The 19,742-nt window shown below is 46.7% G+C and overlaps 1 protein-coding gene across 1 annotated transcript in view; it reads right to left on the bottom strand.

Moving 5' to 3' along the window:
* The window catches only part of VWA2 (von Willebrand factor A domain containing 2), a gene marked incomplete at its 5' end in the record, with an annotated part of 19,480 nt that extends 701 nt beyond the window's left edge, over positions 1 to 18,779 (bottom strand). The window contains 11 exons of the mRNA XM_010134151.1: positions 486 to 608; positions 3,746 to 4,297; positions 4,630 to 5,208; positions 6,040 to 6,147; positions 7,008 to 7,063; positions 8,779 to 8,911; positions 9,600 to 9,730; positions 10,098 to 10,292; positions 15,009 to 15,118; positions 16,575 to 16,708; positions 18,705 to 18,779. Coding sequence (XP_010132453.1) covers positions 486 to 608; positions 3,746 to 4,297; positions 4,630 to 5,208; positions 6,040 to 6,147; positions 7,008 to 7,063; positions 8,779 to 8,911; positions 9,600 to 9,730; positions 10,098 to 10,292; positions 15,009 to 15,118; positions 16,575 to 16,708; positions 18,705 to 18,779 — 2,196 coding nt within the window. The remainder of the gene's footprint in view (positions 1 to 485; positions 609 to 3,745; positions 4,298 to 4,629; positions 5,209 to 6,039; positions 6,148 to 7,007; positions 7,064 to 8,778; positions 8,912 to 9,599; positions 9,731 to 10,097; positions 10,293 to 15,008; positions 15,119 to 16,574; positions 16,709 to 18,704) is intronic.
* Between the last annotated feature and the right edge of the window lie 963 nt (positions 18,780 to 19,742).

Genomic DNA, 19,742 nt, shown 5'->3' with positions numbered 1-19,742 from the left:
TGCTGAAGAGGAGAAAGGCAATTGGGAAGCTTTTCCACCATGGAAAGCACTGAAAGCAATAGAGGGTCATGCTCCAATGGAGACAGCTCCCTGCCATTTCAAGGGAGCCAGAGCTTTCCACCCTGGCAGTCAGGGAGGACTTGTTTCATCTAGCAGGGCAGAGGGAAAAGAGGAACAGAACACAGTGGGAAAAGATCACCAAAATTATTAGACCTTTCTGAGGTCTCCTCACAGTCAATTCGCTTAGTGAATGTGTAAATGTGTAAAATGAGTAAAACAAGACACAGTTTCTTGAGAGAAGCCCTTGTTCCCCTCAGCAGCCCAAATCTCTCTGCTTTCCAAGTGACAGAGCCATGTCACAAGACCTGGCCACCAAACAGCCGTCCAAGAGTTACAGCCACATCTCTCCTCAAGGGAGAGGTGAAGATGTGGGATCCGTTCAGAGGGGATGACAGCTGCCGTGGTTGCTCTCTGCTGGTCCTTACTGCTCTCACAGTGGGGTCCTTCCCAGCCGTGGCATTCGCACCGGTAGCTCCCAGGCCCAAGGATGCATATGCCCTGGTTCATGCACGGGTTGGGTTTGCACAGGTTCACAGGGCTTTTTGCTTCTGCAACAAACACAAGCAGAACAGCAGGCTCAGGCACATCTACAGAGTATTAATAGCTAGGAGCCACGTCCACCAGGAATGCTGCAAAAATACCAACAATTTTATATCCCAGATGTCAAAAAATGTCATCTAGGGCTAAAGGGATTGGAAAACCACGTGAACATGGCAAAGGGTGCAAGCTCATGAACCTGCCTTGACACAAAGTCCCCTGTGTTTAACCTAGAGAAGAGGAAGAACAGCTTTGCTAGATCTTATCTGGAGGAGGATATTCCTAATAAAGCTTAAGAGAGTGACATCACGTTAGGCTGTGTATCAAAGAAAAGCAAAATGGAGCACCCTTCAGAGCTGTGCGCTGAGCACATGAGCACCCCTGAGCTCCCCACATCCAGACACTGCCAGTGCCAGCAGTTTACAACCCCAAACACCACTGGAGTTCAAACCCCACTTTGCCCTTGAGAGGAGGTTGCCTCCGAGTTTCCACCAGAGAGGAGCAAGGACAAGAAGTCAGCTGGGAAGCAGGGATGGCACAAATGGAAAACAACACAAGAAAAAATTCTGGGCTTCTTTTCTAGGAGGTTTGAGAGAGAAGCCTGCAACCACAGGCCAAGCTGTTATTAGCCCTGTTCTTGTGAAGCATGTGACAGCTTTCCAACTCTCTTAACACAGCAGAGCCCAGCTGTCAGCAGGGCTGGCAGTGCTTCATGCCTCCTTGCCACGAATACGTTGGGTTAAGCAGCAGCATCCCAGAAGCATTTGCTTCCAGTCTGTCGGCAACACCACTGCAGTGTTGGTAATGGTGTGGAATTCCTCTGCTGGAGAGCTGGGTGGTGTAGAGTCTGGAGCTGCTAGCTTTGCCCTTTGCTCCATGGTAGAAAAAGCACAGAGGGGAGAGGAAAAGGGGGAGAAGGGAAGAGTGTAAGTTCTACCCCTATCCATCAGGACAGTTGGTTGCTAAGCTTACCACACACTGTGCTCGTTCTCCCCGTACAGGCAATGGTACGTGCACACAACTCTCAACCTACGCCTAAGACTGGCAAAATCATCACCGAAATTCAGTTTTCTGACAGTTCAATCCTCGCTCTGAGACATCTCAATCTTTAGTTCCTGTTAATTTTATATGGAATCAAGCTGGGTTCAACAACATTTCTGTCAGCATGGGACATCTCAGATGGTGTCCTGCCTGACAGTGTCTCCCCAGGGATGGACACTCGCTTTCACTGTAGGTTGGTAGAGCCACCGCCAATGAAAGCCGGGTCTCTTGGACACACCACTCACGTGGCAGGTGCTGGCTGCTCCCCAGAGAGCTCTTCCATGGTGCTCTGCTCCAAATGCCATGCACCCACCACTTGCTTTCATGGCTGCCCCACAGCGTAACCTCGCGGTCCCTCTTTGGTGGAATCAGGCTATTCTGCCGGGACATCACTCCTCCGAACTCAAGCCGTCTGTTAACACAGTACCATCTTAAACAAGCTTCTTGCACTTCAGGGATTACACCCTTTGATGATCCCAAGAGCTTGTATCTCCATTAATCATATTCACATATGTTTAATGCCTGGGATCTTTTCTAGACCCCCGAGTCATTTTTTTCTGGTCTCCTTTTAGCTGAGCCTCAGAATAAATACAATATTCCAGGTGTCCAGAGGCAGGGTCTGTTTCTCAAATACTTTAATTATGAGTCATAAGTTTTTTAAAGTCCTTTCACAGACAATGATTCTGTTATTGGGTCTTGGACTTGGGAGTAAGACTGAATGAAGGGCTTATCTTACATCGCCCTTGGTCCCAGCCTAGCCAGTACATTTCCTGCCCATGCAATGAAAGCAGCAATTCAGTCTCAGGAAGTGATATGTTCTCACCCTGACTCATTCAACCTTGCTGTCTCTTCCCTTTCATCTGTGGCACTGCAGTTAATTTCATGGTACAGTAGATTGCTTTTTGTAATAACACAGCTGAAAATACCGCTGCAACGGGAGCACAGTGAGAAGCTCCAGGTAGAAACTGTCTGCAGAGCCTGCCAGGAGACTGGATCCTCACCCCAAAGAGTTGATGCTGTAGTTCTTTCTAACCCTGAAGGAGTCATGGGCATGTCCCGAGATGAAAAAGACCTTCAGTTGTGCTGAAGTGCACCATGCTTCTTCATTTGATCTTACAAACAGGTTAACACATTAGAAGAGCAAATCGCTAGATGATGAACTCAGACTATTTTGAATGAGAAACAAGGCACAGCATTTTAACTAGCAGATTTCAGCCACCACTAAGGTCTGCAGACCAGGGCTGCTATCCTTTCTGAAAAGCTGACTTCCATCAAACACAGGCACTCACACTCAGCACACAACTGGGTCAAACTTGGTATCAAAGTCAATTTTTTCCCAGGTCAGGACTGGCTCTCAGGACTCAAAGTTTTGAAGAAAGTGCCCCTTCCCTGCTCCTCCCACCTCCAACACAAGCTTTCACATGCATATTTGAAAATTCTTCCCTCCCACTTTGGCGATAAGGATCTGGTTCTGCAAATAAAATTAACCACAAGTTGTGTCAAAGCCTCAGTTTAACAGTCTGTAGGCTTCGCAATGGGCAGATTCTGATTTTAGGATTAAATCCTGTGCAACACAACTAAAATCTTGAGAGCCTACATGATAACTTCAGCGGTGGGACACAAAGGAGGAAGCGGAGTGATGAGGTTTCAGACCCACCACTGCATAGACACCTGGTCACAAACCCGTTGAACAAGACAGTAGAGAACTTACTCAGGGACCAACACTGTTGGCTGCAGAAACGTATCCCCTTAAGCCCTCCCCACAAGCAACATTGCAGCAAGTACACAATAAATCTTACAAGTTTAAAGCAACATCAGAAAAAGAGTAAACTATTTCTTTCAGGGAAGGCAGAACCTGGACCTGGAAGGGCTGGGAAGAGTCAGTCACACTAAGCCAAATCTCAGCCACTGGACTGAATTTTAGGAAAGCTGGATCTTTTCCTTATATAAGATTGCTTTGGACAGTCCCCAGATCATTAGGCCATTGTTTCCTCATCTGTAAAATGCAGAAAATAGTTCGGAGCTCTCTCGGTAAAGCATCGGAAAACCTATGATAAAAATGGCTGGCGGCACCAGCACAAAGAGCGAGGATGGGATATTCTCTCACCTTCACAGATTCTTTCAATGATAAAGTCTTGGTAATACTGCAGGTCTTCATAGGAGGAGACGTGGACCAGGTAGTCAGGAGACCCAGCAACCCTCAGCAGCATGTCCCTCTGTGCATCCCCAATGACAACCACAAACACCAAGATGCCATTGCGCCTCAGCTGCTGAGCTGGGGCAGCTGCATCCTCCATGCCACCTCCATTTGTGAGCACCACCACCACCTTGTTGACACCAGGTCTTGCTCCTTTCTGCACCGTCATCACGTCACCATAAATATGCAGCAAGGCGCTGCCAGCAGAGGCCGAGTCCCCGAGGAACGGCACTTGGTCGATGGCTTGAAGGACAGCTGAATTGCTTGTGTGAGTGTCCAAAGCGAACACAGTGTGAGCTTCGCTGCTGTAGACCACAAGGGCAATTTGGGTGACATCCCGGTTGATGCTGAAGTGCAGGCAGCTGCTCCTGACAAATCTCCGCAGCTGCAGAAAATTCTCCAGGCCAACTCTAGATGAGGCATCCACTGCAAATACCAAATCAAGAGACTGTGCCTGGCAGCCTGGATAGAAGAGTGCAAATATGGTATTTTTCAGAATATATACGTACTCCTTTACTCATTTCTGAGCAAAAAAAAAAAGCTCCAGGGGGAGAGGAACGCTAGGCAAAATTCATCACTGCTGACCATTGACTGCAAAGGGTGATCTATGACCCTTTCACACCAATAGATCCATCATAAAAAGCAGTGAGAAAATTTTAGTCCCTGGATCTGTAACCGACACAAACAAAACAAGGACATTCATCCTTCTGTCCTTCCTTCCTCCCCAGAGGAGTTCAGAAGACCTCTTAATGGTTTCACAAACTCATTCCACAATGCCCATATCACAGTCTTACCTTCAGGACTGTCCACACTGCAGATTCTCCTCTGCAGCTCTGGGATCTTGTTGAACAAGTCCTGGGGGTCCGAGTAGACGATTGTCTGCTTTGGATTGCCAGTCACCTTGGTCAGCTCTGTTCTCATGAAGCGGCTGCCTACACCAATCAAGAACAGATCTCGGTCCCTCGCGTACTTAGCAGCCTCTGCCACTGGATCCTGGGACATGGAGTCAGTGAGCAAGACTACCACGCGTGGGAGGTCATCCCGCATATCTGCGAAGACTGTGGTGCTCCCAAAACCACGCTCTGCAATATACTGCAGGGCTCTGCCTGTTAGGGTTCCTCCTCCGCTGAAATTCAAAGCATCAATGCTCTTCATGAGACTGAAAGCATCCCTGTGTTGGCCCACTTCAATGGGTATCCTGACATTGTCATCGTACTGGGCCACCCCCACATTCATTGGCAAGTCCCATCCCATCGCTGCTTGGAGGAACCTCTTGAGGAATGCTTTGTAGCGCAGGAACCCTTCCAGTGTGACCCCCGCCGAGCTGTCCATCATGAAAAGGAGATCCACGCTGCAAAGGCTCAGCTTTGGCGCTAAACAGGGAGACAGCAATTTGTCACACGCAGGACAAAGATACTTAATGCCAGGCACCTCAGCTGGGACCTGCTGGAAGCCCTGTGGTATGGAGAAGGGACATTGCATCCAGTAACCTAAATGCCAGATATGGCATGAACAGTAGGACAACTGTGCCAGGAGTGCACTTTATTTTGGTTGGATGCCATATAAGCATTTAGATACAGGAAATATCCCTGGGAGTCTAGGGGGATTCCTGAACTTTTGGATGGCAAACTTCAAATTAGAAATGATGACAACTGCACTCTCTTAGTACTCTGGGGAAACCAGTCTGAGTTTCAGCATAATGCAGAGAAAGGAGAGAGTCTAAGCACCAGACCCTCATCTGTAACACCCTGAGACACTTTAAAGTGGGAGTCTTCATTCTGGGGGAAGTAAGTACAAAGCATTTTCTGAAGTACCTTCTTGGGTTTCTTACACTGAACCCCCAAAATCAGGAGTCCCTCTTAGGCCCATGTGTCTAGGGAGGGGTGTCAACAGACATACTTGTGCCCCTCTCGGTTTCTGTGTCCTCCTGCTTATGTCCACCTGCATTTAGAAGCAAAGGCAGCAAAGCCAGGGTGAGATGGTCAGTATAGGTGCTCTCCTATCCACAAGGTTTCTGAGCAGCAAAACCCAGTCGCTGGGCCTGACACAGTCATAACCAGCACGACAGAATACTCAGCCTGCCTCCCAGAGAAGAGACCAAAGTCTGCAGCCCAGCACCAGTTGTCCCCATGGCCATGCAGTGAACACCGCAGAGGCAGGACACAGCTGGGAAGGAAGGAGGGAGAGCGCAGGTTCACACCTACCACAGTGGTTGTCTCCTCCATACCCCATCAGGCAGAGGCAGCGGTATTTGTTCAGTCCTTCTGGGACACATGTGCCACCGTTCTGGCATGGCTGGGAGTCACAAGGGTCTAAATGGGACCAGGGAAGGGAAAGATGAGGAATCAGCAGGGCGCCTCCTTCTTCCCACCCTGTGTTAGCGTGAGCATCACCATTAGTGGAAAAAGGGTCACGCCTTGCCCCTTGCTGCAGTTTGAACCAATGCAGAGCCATGTGCACTCTCACCTCCCTGGCAGTTTCATTTTGGGAGGGCTCTCCAAGAGGCAGCAATGGGAGCAAACCAGACTGCGACCTCACTTCATTCTGTTTAGAATGATGCCAATGGAGTTACATTTGTGTAAACACAGAACTGCTAAAGGTCACGCAGCCCTTCCAGATTTACACCACAACGAAGGGATCAGAGTCTGGCTTGCCGCTTGAACAGTGTTGTACTCAAAGAAACTAAAGCCACTGTCATCTGAACCAGCAAAAGGATGAGGAGAAGAACAGATCTGAAGGGCCATAGCTATTTCCGCAGCCACAGAAACAGGCTGGTGATCAGTGAGCAATGGGTTCCCCGCGAAACTGATGACGTGCATGGTACCGAGTGAATGAGCGGAGGCTTCTCACTGCATACTGCCCTGGCTGGAGAGCAGCGGCTCCCTGCAGGCACTGGGAGGCAGCGCAAGCCTCTGCCCCAGGAACACGCACAGATTGGGATTAACTGGCTCCTCAAGTGGAAGGAGAATGTGGGGAGATATTTTAATCCAAAAGCTCTGGTCACAGATACCCATGAGACGAAAAAACCGACATATTATCAACCACTTGCTAAAGATCACAATCTCACTCTGAACAAAATATTTAAAAGCGAGAGTAAAACCCCATCTTTTTATTCTTTAGTTATTACCTCTCCTGCTTTGTAAATAAAATTTTTAAGAAGCCCAAGTCCTACCTGGACATACAGTTCGGAAGCATCTGGATGGGTGTTTTATCAGGACTCTCTTCCACCTGAAACAGGAAGAGTAAAACCTATCATGAATTTTCGAGGTTGGTCTTACTGTGTTTTAAATGGAACAAATTTTCCTTTGAAAAGGCAATTTTGCGAACAAATATTTCAAAAGAAAATATCCATTTTGAGTGTGGTGGCAAAAGAAAAAAACATAATTTCATCAAATCTACTCTTTCGCTTGTGAATTCTACTTTACCATTTCATATTTAAAGATTATGGATGTATTTTTACAGATCCAAATTATTTTTTCTTTTTTTTTTTAGTTGCTACAGCAAAGATGTTAAACTTTTTGTTCTAAATTTGAATTAAAAGAAAACTTTACAGCAGTGAGAATTTCTTCTTCAATATTAATGCTCGTATCAAACTTACACAGCTGTAACAACTAGTGGGCAAGTAAGGTTTAAGTCTGGGAAGAAATCTTTAGCCCTCAGCTGTGCCTCCCAGCGGGATTTTTCAGCTTCCTCCACCATTTCCATGCCCTAAGATGATACAAAAAACCTCACATCCTAGAGCAGGAGTTTTTGCCACACGTGAGAAAGCAGCTAATGTTTTCTGACAATGAGATTATTTCTTCTTAAAACTTTCATCCCCGTTAATCAAGTTTCTATTTCTCTAATACCTGCAGCTTCATCATGCCACTGATCTTCTACTGCTCTGGATTAGGGCTGCTCAAACTTGCGGCAACTGTGGCCAAAACCATCACTTCTGGGATGTCATAAGCAAGCCAAAAGCTGCTCTGCTTTCCCACATTGGTTCCAAGACACAAGGATCTGGGAAGGCTCACAGCCATTAGAACATTGTCCACACCATCATTCCCCAGTACATCTACGCAGCAAGCCATCAGTGCACGGCCCAGATGTGGGGTGATTTTCAAACATCAGTCTGAGTGCTTGCAATTAAAACGAACACATGAAGCACCTCTTCAAAGGAAAAACAATCCTCCTAACAATTTCTGTACAACACTGCTTTCACTCAGCTCTTTTCATCAGCAAAGAGAGCACGAAGCTGCCTTTCCCTTCACAGCTCATTTTTGAAGCATTTCTCCCGCTGTACTGACTGCAGTGACAATGCTATTTGAGGGACCTGACAAGCTTCATGGGTTTTGCGCTCCAGTCTTCTCTCCCCAGGCAGGAGGACATTTCCCTCACTCAGCTCACTGCTGTCGAACTGACATCACAGCTCTCTGTGTGCATCCCAGTCTTGGCGCTGCCGCACTATGACTGGGGGGTATTTTCTGCCAGTGACTGGAGCCTCTCCATAGGACAATCCTTCCCAAGCCCCCCAGGCAGCCAAGCAAAGGAAAAGGGGCTTCTCTGAAAGGAAGAAAGCCTGTGTGGACAAAATCAGAACTAGCACCAACACAGGGAGCCAGACCTAGAAGCCTCCTGTAGCCCAGAGTCGGTACAGAGATGTAAACTTCAACGTATCTTGGTTCAACAGCTAGGAAACTAATCCCAATTCCATTTATAATATTTATGGTATTCAGGCTAATCACCTTCTGCCTCTGACTCAGCTTCTCCTCTTACCCTTTGCTTCTCAAATCAGCCAACGATCAGAGCAGGGAGCGTCTTTTCCTAGATACGCAGACTGAGTTTTCATCAGTCTTCTGAGGAATCTTAATCCCAGGAAACAGTCACGGTCAGATAAAAGCCTTATTACTGTATCTCTCACCTCTCAGCTCCACTCATTTTTAGAGATCGGGTGTCCAGCTCACCTGTAGAAAGGGCACAGCGAAGACCGCACAGCATTTGGCTGCTTTGAGCCTTTCCAACACGCATAGTTTCCAGCCAGCTCTTTCACAGTCTCCAGGGTCCTGCGTTCACAAGGGCGGGATTCAACTTTGCAGCCTGTAGCAAAGATCAAATCCAAACTAGGATCAACTGCCTGAAAATACAAAGTCTGTGTGGGAGCAGAGCACCACTTTGAAATACGTTAGTCTTCCTTATCTACCTGCTAACAGCAGAGCCGGCACTGCTTCAGAAAGCCTCCATAAGTCCCCAGAGAGAAATTTTCTGTGGACTAGCTTACCAGCCTATGCCACCTTCTGGGGTGCTCAACTCTTTGGCCTCCTTTGTTTTGCTATACAACTTGCACTGCTGAGTTCAGGGTTCAATAACAACTTTTCAGCCTGCTGGTGCCTTCCTCATTTATGTATTTGATTTTCTTCTACCTCTGGACCACTTCAGTTCTATCTTTCCTATCTCTTGCAAGCCCCTGGTGCCATCCCTTAACACACAACCAAGTCCATTAGAAGATCTGTGTTTATCCCTCTGTGTCTCATGACGTGAACAAGGACCAATATTTCCATTTCCAGAGGTGAACCAAGACACAGAAAAATTTAGGATCCTGCAGCTTGCAGGTATTTGGAGAGGTAGCTGGGAAGCATGCCATCCAGTTTGGGCACCGGAAGCAAGCTACCTCGAAGTAACCTGCTAACTCCCCTCTACACTTTCTGACGCTGTCCCATATTCTCACTCAGTGACGTGGTCCAAGCTCAAAGCACAGGCACGAAGGTGGAGCCAGGACAAGGGTTACCTGGAGCGGTGGTGCTGCAGACGGAGCCGGTGAGGGTGCTGTACAGGCCATTGGCAGCATCATCGGCATCTCCAGCAAAGAGGACGTGCTGCTCGGTGGGCTCACTAGCCAGCACATCCAGCTCCTCCCACCTGCCAAGCAAAGGGAGAATTCAACAGCTACATCATCGCCAAAGAAATGAGTATCAAACCAAACCCCGTGCAGCAAACGGAGAGCTGATGCAAAACCAAGACACCCTTCAAAGAGTTTTCAAGATCCTGCTGCATTTGGTCTCAGGCAGTAGCATAGCTCTACTCAATGGAAGAGCTGCCTCCACCAACTCTGGTTCTCCTTCTACACCAGCCACCAACTAGTGTTTCCTCCATGACTGTGTTTCCCCACAAACTCCCATTTTCTCTTTCCAGAACTCCTGTCTAGCACAAGACCATCCCTCACTCACTAGGACTTGCCCTTTGGCTGGCTAGGTCTCCCTTTCCCACTCTGTGGAAAGCTTCATACCTTGGAAACTTGATTCCCACTGCAAAAACTGTGATGTGTCTCTCCTTCACCTGCATTGCGGGCACCGCAGTACTGCCCTGGGACTTCCCATCTGAAATGATGATCAGGACTTCAGGGACGCTTGAGTTTCGGCCACCCAGGAATCCTTTGCGGAGAATGTACTTCAGAGCCCGACCTGTCTCTGTGCTCCCACCTCTAGAAAGAGGGGAAATAAAATCAGAAAAGCAGAAATCAAAGCTCTTCTCCTGCTATTGAATTTACCGTTTGGTTTTCAAATGTCCTCCCTCTGGTAATGAGGAACTTAGCATATCTCTGCCTGTTGCCACACAACCCATCCGCAGAGATGGCTAATCCTGTCCTTGTCATCTTCCTATCCACAGGTCCCATCTACTCACGCTTACCTCCCTCCTCTCCAACCCAGAGTGGTCTTCAGAAGATTTCTACCACACAGCAGAGTGTTTCTGCAATTGAAACAGGAGCCAGAGGTCTTGGATATTTGAATTTTATTTCCAGCTTCAATGAACGACTCAACTGCTTCTGGTTTTCCATCTGAAAATTGCAATCACTTCTTTAAGTGTTGTGTGGAAAGGGTGTTTTGCAACAGCTTCTTATATTCCAACCAGAAACACAGTTCAAGTGGGCAAAATGAACAAAGACCAGAATTTCAAAGTGGCTGCCTATCTCTTGATGGATAAATACACTATAAATTCTTGTCATGTATCATCCCTTTCCCTCCATGGGACCTTCTGCCATTCTTAGACGAAGAGCTAAGGCAGGGAGCTATGCATTCCAGCTTGTAATCCAGGGTCTGCAGTCCAGCAGCACTCAAGAGTCCTTGCCACTTTCTCCCCGCTTGATCTGCAGGTTAATATTGATTTTCTACAAAAAGTCGTTTGTCCGTCCTGTAGTAAAGCTCCTGGAAATACAAATGCTGAAAGCTTCTTAGTGTATCCCCGGAAACTTGAAAGGACTGAATACAAGGCACGCTTTCTTCGGGGCTTCACCAGTACCTTTTACACGAGGAAAGCAAATGTTAAGAAAGGCCACCTGATGCTCCAGTTGCCTAAACCCACGTTAAATTCAGTTAAAAGCAACACTCTCATCTGCTAGGTTACTTGCCTGCAGCTCTGGTAGGATAGGGCACCAGCCACTGATGTTCACATGAGCTGTACCCATCACTTCATGTTTTGGAGATGGGATCACCTAGAAGAAGCATGAGGCCATTTAAAATGTGGCACAAGTTATCCACTTCAGCTCCTGTGTGACTCAGATGCCAAAGCTGCCTTAACTCCTGCTGCTGCCTGCACTGCAATAGTGTCCTGAAGTCCCGGCAGGGTCTGGGAGCCCTTGGAGCTGGGTCTGGGCTATTATGAAGTTTGACTGGAGGGTTTCTCCTGTCAAAAATTTCTTCCAATACATGTAACTCAAAGGGCAGGATGAAGATAGTCCTGCCAGCCTTTGCTTACAAATTAACAGGATATAAAGAGATGAAGGGCCAGGCTTGCAAAAGCATCAGGTGATCCCATCTGAAAATCTGCAGTTATGCATCTGCTTGGAAGAGCTGACTGAGGGGATGATCATGAAGAGAAGTGCCTGGGGAGCAGCATGGAGGGGTGCACAGGCTGACCTCTGACGGAATGAAGAATGTCATCTTGGACCAGCGACCACCGAGGCAGATTTGAGTGCTAATCCCGGGTCCTTCCCCACAAAACTACCTACCCCCTCTTGCCTGGCTCTACAAAAGCAGCTTCTGGTGGTGCAAAGAAACAGCTACCTCCATATTTTGGCAGCCCTTGAATTCTGCCCTAGAGAAGGGAATGTTTCTGAAGCAGAAAGCCGTTAGTTCAATATTCAGCAATTCTCTCAGTAGCAAAGTACTAAACTCACACCAGGACTTGGGTGCCAAAGGGGGCTCGTTCCAGCGGTGACACGTGGCAATGGCAACATAAATCAGGAGGTAAAAGGGGCTGCTGCTACATGTTAGGGAATGGCAGACATCAAGCCTTGCAGCTTTGCAATAACTCCCAAGGAAAAGCAACCCTGAATCCAGTATTAGCAGAAAATAAGCTACAGCTTCCCAGAGAACAGCTTTAGTCAAAGATGCTTTAGAAACCCTGAGACTCAGTTCTTGTGAGATTACGAAATGGACTGCTGGATGCCTCCTTAAGGGAGGAGCCTGACTGCCCTGCTGAGCCCGCAGGCTCTGGAGCTGTCTGAGATCACGACGCACATCAGCACAAAGCCCGGAGGTGGGAAAAGAGAGGTCCCTCTGGCAGCAGAGTGCACCCAAGAGAAGAGATGCTCACTGCGGGCAGGCAGCGTTATGACCAGAGTCTGCACAGAGCTAGGGTCCCTTTGGCAATGGCGTACTGGATGTGAACGAGGAAGGAGCCCCTCATTGCAGAGGGTGCTGGAAATAAAGCAGAAGGGAATAAAAAGGGGAGTGTTATACATACACAGAGTTCTAGGAGGGGAAGGACAAGGTGCGGTTGGCTTTATGAGCTGCACATTTACTTCAGGTGGTATTTCTTCATAATGAGCTCTGTGGGGCAGGGACTGTCGTCCTCTTTCAAGACTAGTCTGGACTGGGCTCTGTGGTCTATGTACCACAAAATGCCATCAAAATTATTTATAAAATTACAAGCTCTGTCAGTCTGAGGCAGGAATGATTACATTGTGAGCCAAACGCTGGGAACACGCTCCAGACCTGTTGATAATTATGCTTCCAGAGGAGACATTTCCAGCTGCCTTCTATTTCTGTCCAAGGAGCTGTGCTATAAATCACTTACGATTGCCTTTTAGGGCTGCTCTGTGGTCACCAAGAGCAAGCAGGGGAACCGAACCACAAGCGTCACTCCTTTCTTGAAGGCATTGTGTTCTTCTTTGGCTGTGTTGACACAAACACACTCCATTTGCTTTCTGAACATCCATCCTCTGCTTTAGTACCTGATTCGTTTGTTCCAGAAAAACATTTGATCATGCCCGAGTTCATTGTTTTCTGTCTATCCTCTGATGTTCTCCGAAATTTTAAATTCAGTACCTGCCAGGCCTTTCTGCTCTGAACTTCTTTCCTCAGGTACTTCATCCTCTGTGCTCCACCACGTCAAAGCATGCTCAACAACCATGTGTTCATAGGATGTCCAAATCTGCCTTTTCCTGACCAGATGTCAGCAGCTGTCAGATGCTTCAGTGAAAGGTGCTGTGCACGAGGGAAAATACACTGTGCATAGTCAGTTTGATGACTAAATCCTGATGAACTCAGTAAGCTGTGCTCACACGAATAGAAAAAGTTAAGAAAACATCACTGCACCAAAGCTCATTAAATTCTGTTTCTTATTAAACTGTATTTGGAGGTTTGCTGTTTTTTGACACAGTAAATGTGTGTTTAAGGCATTATTCCAATAAGGATTTCCTGAAGCTGAAGGAGATCTGGACTTTGCCTGCTGCCTTTCCTCAGTAACAGCATGAAGAAGGTTTCTCTCCTGTAACCATCCACTAACTTGCATGAAAGAAATTCATAGGAAATTTAAGCTTCTGAGAATATCATCAAATTTGGTTGAAAATGGTCAACGAATTCAGAAGCAATTTGGACAGGATTCACAGAGAGAGCCTGGCAGTCTCCAAATAAATCATAAAAGCTTCACTGCAGCATGGTGCTCCCTTCTTTCAAGTGCTCTCAGCTCCATGCCTAGAACACAGGGCTGAAGTCAGGAAACGTCTGGCTGGCCAAAGGCTCATCAGACGCACATCAAGGAACCTCTTGACAGAGACGTCAACCACCCTGTTTTTTTGGAAGCCAACTGGAGTCCATCTGGAACTATTTTATCTACTTAGAACTGTCAACTTTTCATTTAAACTAGATGAAATGGCCGAGCACAAGGTCATTATTTCTGTTTGATCTGTCTGCATCCATGTGCTGTCATCAAGGAATTCCAGTGCCAGAGACCAAACACTGCTTCACTTTCTCTGCTCTCACGGACTTTCAAGCAATGGCCAAAGAGGGGGGAGTGTCTCTTGGTAAGTTTTTCCAGGACCACTACACAAGAGGTTTTCTTGATTTGATAAACTTATCAAAAGCAAAGCCCAGCCCCTTGATCTTGCTTGATAAAGTCAAAAGAGACCACATTTGCTTGCAATCTGTACCTCGTGCTGGGAGCAGCAGACATCCATGAGAAATTTGAACTAACCTTTAGCCCTAATGCAGATCAGCTAAAGAAAGAGTAGACACCTGCAGCCATAGCAGTACCTCATCTATCATCAAAACAAGCCTTATTTTGGGGTGGTTGTCCGATCCTTTGTAGATCCAATTGTATGAGAGATGAAAAGTGTGGATTTTGAGAGACTCTAAGGACAGGGCTCCTTTGGGCTTCTGGCTCCATCTCCTGATGTTGCAGGGAGACATTTGAAGAAAAAAAAGTTGCAGGCTGAAAACCTGATCCTCTCGAATTCAGCAGGCACATGCACATAGATACCCAGGACCAGCTATTTGTCACTACCTCGTAGAACAAAGGAAACTGCAGCCACCAAAAAAGGAAGCTGTACACTGTCCTGCCTTTACTCAGCAGGGAACTACACACTTGCTTTTCCCTGGAAGGGAGTAACCCACCACCTAGCAGAAATGGCCAGAAAAATCTGCCAAGAGGGTCGTGGAAAACTCTATATTTACCACATTATAGTGGGACACTGAAAACTTTCTCTCCTATAAATTTTCACTGACAAAGTCAGACCAAGTTGCACGGTTTTAGATGACTGTGGATTGTGAACCACAGACACCGTTCGCCCTCCCTGCTCCCTGGTGGCATCACATTGGTGTATGCACAGCAGAGGCGGAGATGTCTGGACTTCAGAAAACTCCCAGTCCAGAGATCATTCATAGCCTGGAAAAAGAGAAGAGCTGTAAAATAAGCTGACCTGAATACAGTCCTCTCGATTCTCTCTTTCACTTCTTGTTTGGTTAGATATGAATCCAGTGGGAACTCAAGGTGGGGAGTAGAGCTAAACTGTATCATTCCCACACGGACCTAAAAGAAAAGGTTAAAGATTATGAAAGGTGTCTGTGAGAGTGTTACTCTGCTGATCAAGTGACAGATTTGGGAAGACTAACTAAATTTTACTGAGATAAACTCCATTTTCCATGTTGAGCCACCAGCACTCCAAATGAGCGAAAGAGCACAAGCGCCAGCATTACCCATGCAGACTATACTCAAGGCAAAAAGTCCATCTGCAAAAACCAGGAGCCTCTGCTGCAGTTACAGGCAGCTCAAGATCTATATTTATCCATTCAGAGCAGCTAGTAGCATCAAGACAGTAAGTTTATAAATAACTCCTTTTACACTGTGCAGGCAATCTTCCAATTACCAAAAGCAAATCCCTCTGGCACTGAGCACAGCAGGTGAAACAAACCAATTATTTTTCCACTATCTCCTCTAAAACCATTTTCTATAGTTGAAAATGCCTTAAAACGCAGACAGACTAAATTGTCTGTATTGGGCAATACATCCAGAATATTCCACTGAAGCCTTACAAGAAGTTTTATGGAACGTGACGACTTTCATTCCAGTTTATGTGAGGATTAAGAGAAAGCCTAGGGGAAGTATGGTATTTTAAAGAAACAACCCGCCAAATCTGCAAATATTAAATGGTCAAATTCTTTGGCCTAAGCCTATATTGCAGTTGGTTCCTCTACTTCTGGTCAATTTAATATGAACCATGAAAAGGGAATGCCTGTTTGACCTGAGCCACACAGCACCTCTCCAAGCCTCACACTGCACCGCGACTCCCTGCCATCACTGCCCAGGCTGCGGAAAGCTTCCTGTGCTGTGAGGCTGTATGCCGAGATCTGAAGGGTGAAAGATTTCCTGTTTCTTAGATGAGAAAATGATGGAGGGTGCAATGGTGACTTCAGCTCCCAGAGGACCCTGCAACAGGAGCAGAGCAACAGCTTTCAGTTTTAGGACCTGGAGCAGCAGTGATAATTGGTCTGGAGGAGGTTTTTGGATACAAGCCTAAACACCCCTGTGGTGGGAACCAGCAGCAAATGAGACTTGCCTCTGTTCCTGTCTTTGCTCCCAGATCTCTACAGCAAGCAGACAATACCATTTATCTCTGTACAGAAAGGTAATTGACTTCCCAGAGACTAAATCTGCAACTTTCCATGGAAAAGTAATAAAAAGATCCAACCATCTTAATCTATGAGCATCCAAACCAAAATGAGAATCAAAAGAAAAACCCAAATCATAATCTTTAACCTGTAAGATTATGTCTTTTCTCAAGACCTAATGAACTGCTTAAAAATCTGTGAAGAGTCAAGAGGTGTGCTCCAACCTCAGTGCTTCCCCAGCCTCCACTGCATCTCTCTGAATAAATTCTCCACCCCCATGGTAGCTGCTAGGTTGAATTTTGCAGTTTCAGCACACTATCACTGGCCCTTCCACACATTGCCAAGCTACTTGAAACTGAGACATTCCTGACACTCACCCTGTCTGGACGGATGTCCAAGGCATCACAGAGCTTGCCTGCAAAGTGCTTAGACCTTTCAAAGCTTCCTTTGCCAATGCTGTAGGAGCCATCCAAGAGGAAAAGGACATCTAATGGAGCAGAGCAGTGCATCACTAGGAGAAAAAGATACACACTGTGAAACTACACTTTATTAGTCTTCCTCTATGGAAGCAGACTACCAAGACCAGAAAGCCCAGACAAATGGACATGCTGAGGATGACCTGGGGCAGCCCAGTGTTCACAACCCAAACTCTGCAAGACTTTCATCTTAGATTTGAGGTCCCCAGCCTCAGTGCAGAGAAAGTATGGGAACAGCAACTCCAATGAGCCATTGCAGCAATATCATTAACCGTAGAGAGAGCTGCTCTTGTGGTGAGGATGTGGAGCGGCGAGCAGCAGGAACTGCTGGCTTTGCCTTGCAGGACCTGCATCCACTCCCAGACCAAGGCACAGACAAGAATCCAGGAGGTGTTTGCAAAGCGAGCAGAGTCCCATGGAGCCAGATGTGTTTCATCGGCAGCACGTTTTTCAAAACACGCTCTTATTTTTCTAAACATGGGCTCTCTGAACAGCTCTGAGGCACTGACAGGAACACTTCTCACAAAAATACACCTTTTATCCCATCTGCAGAGATGTGTCCTTGTATCACCCCTGCCTGCACGAACACAACTGCTCCCAAGTACAAGTTCCTGAGGTGCTTACTTCTGGGTTTCCACTGCTGCAGTGGAAACCCATAATTTCCCTGACAAAAATAATGATAATAATAAAGGTAGTCAGCAGACTCTGAAGAGACATTTTCACAGCATTTACACTGAAATTTTAAAGTCACCTCTGCAGTATTTACCAGATCCAGCTACAAGGGAAAGTGTATCCAGAAGCTCAATTCAGGCAGCAAACACATCAGCCTCTCAAGAGCCCTTTTGACCCATGTGCTTTCTCTATCCCATTATCATCATTTTATTATCACTACTTTTTTCCAAATCAGTACCACTAGCAAAAACCTGTGTTTACAATCAGCATTTTCTAATACCAGATTATGAGGGATGGAAAGCTGTACAGCATCCCGTTCTGGGTCGCTGGGTTTTCTGACAGGGCAACCAGCCTTGCCCTGGCGCACTGTGTTGGGGACGAGCAGGAGCATGGCCTCTCTGTCAGTGCTGTTGTGGTTTGTCAGCCTGGCTCTCACAGCTGATCTGAAGGCAGAGATGCAGCAACCCGGGTGCTCATCCGCAGTCACTGGCCGTGGCTGCCTGCCTAAGCATGCATGAGAAAACTGCTGTGCACCCATCCCAGTACGGGCTCTGCATGGAGAAAAGGTCTTCAGGTTGTCCTGGAGCTCAGCAGTGTAGGAGCAGGGATTTCCCAACTGCAGCTGCACAGCTCCAGCAATGCAGCTCTTCTAAGGAGACTACTAAGCAGGATGTCTGCAACCCCCCCAAGGGCTCTTGGTGATGTGTATCAGTGAGAAATGTTCAAATACAGGATGGAAAGTCTGAGCTGAACACATGGTGCTACGGGATGGGGCTGGAGGGCATGTCTGGCATAGGAAAAAGTGTAATTTATCGCTTGACAGACAGACAATAGAAAATAATGGCTAGCAGGAGAATGGGTAATAGGATCTATAGGTAACCGATTGCAGGTAGGTCAAGGGAGCTGTTGAGAAATGTGGTCTGCGGGCCAGCCAGAGCCCAGCTGTTCCTACGCACCACATCATGGCTGGTGCTGGCCGTACAGCCTGAACAACTCAGCCACATGAGAGGTCTGACTGCGAATCAAGTCTGTAATTAAATACAGCTCCTTAAATCAGGGTTGCTTGAAACAGGCTCTGAAGGAAGTGACAAGAACAGCAGCCTGCTGTCAAATAGCCAGTTTGGGAAAAACAGAGTAGGTCGGTATCCCAGCAGAGCTAATACAAATGAGGGGGAAAGCCAGGCTAGAGCAGAAACAGCCACAACGCTGGGCTTGCCAGAGCATTGCTGGGGACTTCACGGACTGAATGGGGTCCAATTAAAGAAAAAAAAAAAGAAAAAAAAAAGACCAAACACTCTGGAAAAACAAAGAAAGAAGGAATTCAGACAGTAAATGACTTGGAATAAAAAACAAACTTACACTGGCCAGCAGCTGAGATCTTGCCAATCATCTCCTGGTCAGCATGAATGTCTTGTATACCCAATACCAGCAAAACTGTGAGATCAAACAGGTAACACCCATCAACACTACAAACTGCCTTATGAAAAAAAATTACATGCAGGCTTTAATCTTGAGCAGCAAAAATGTCGTTGTGTTGTCTAGATTTCACACTCAAAAATAATCTGCTGACACAGCACAGCAGTGCATCAATGGGAGGAAATTCCTTCTAGGAGGGCCACAGAGAGTGTGAAAAATGCCATGGACCTGACCTCTGCACATGGGAGGACAGTCCCTCTGCTCACCACAAGAACAAGAACTAGGCCACGCTTATACTCCAAAGATAACATTGATAATCACTGGAGACACCAAATAATTGCACTGGAGAAATTTATCAACTTCTAATATCATCACAGCATCAGCTTTTCCCATCTCAGTTAGACCCCTCGCATACAGATCAGTCACACGTGCCTGGTTTCTCAGAAAAGCTGTTCTCCCGGCATTATTTTCTCCCCTTCTGCATGAAACTATTTCAGAGATTTATCCATAAACCTGCTGGAAAGGCCCTGATTCATCTCTCGTTCCTGGAATGAAGAACTCCAATCGGAAAGGGGAAGCACCTGACATAGAAACCACTGCAACGTGATGACTTTAAACGTACTTTGGGGAAGCAGGAAAATGCAGATGGACTCAAATGATGAGAGGCTCATGGTGAACAACTAGAAAAAAAAAAAAAAAAAAACCAAATAAACCATAAGGGAAAAGAACATTAATCCGGTTCCTCAAGCTGGTTTCTTTCCCTGCAGCTGATCAACTCGTTGCTGGTTGTCTCATGTGATGAGTTCAAAAACATTTAGTCTGAAGGACAAAAGCAACTCCTACCCTGGAGAGAAGGATGGGAAGCCAACAGAAAAAACACGAAAATAAGGGAATGATAGAAAGGTGGTCTCCCTGCGTACTCATCTTCTTTCCTAACAAAACTGGAGAAAGCAGGCTTGGCAGGGGAGGGAGGGACTGCCC

Source organism: Buceros rhinoceros, unplaced genomic scaffold (genome assembly GCF_000710305.1).
Source record: "Buceros rhinoceros silvestris isolate BGI_N320 unplaced genomic scaffold, ASM71030v1 scaffold11844, whole genome shotgun sequence".
Lineage (NCBI taxonomy): Eukaryota > Metazoa > Chordata > Aves > Bucerotiformes > Bucerotidae > Buceros > Buceros rhinoceros.
Note: the sequence above shows the minus strand (reverse complement) of the source record. Positions and strands in the feature narration are given on the sequence as shown.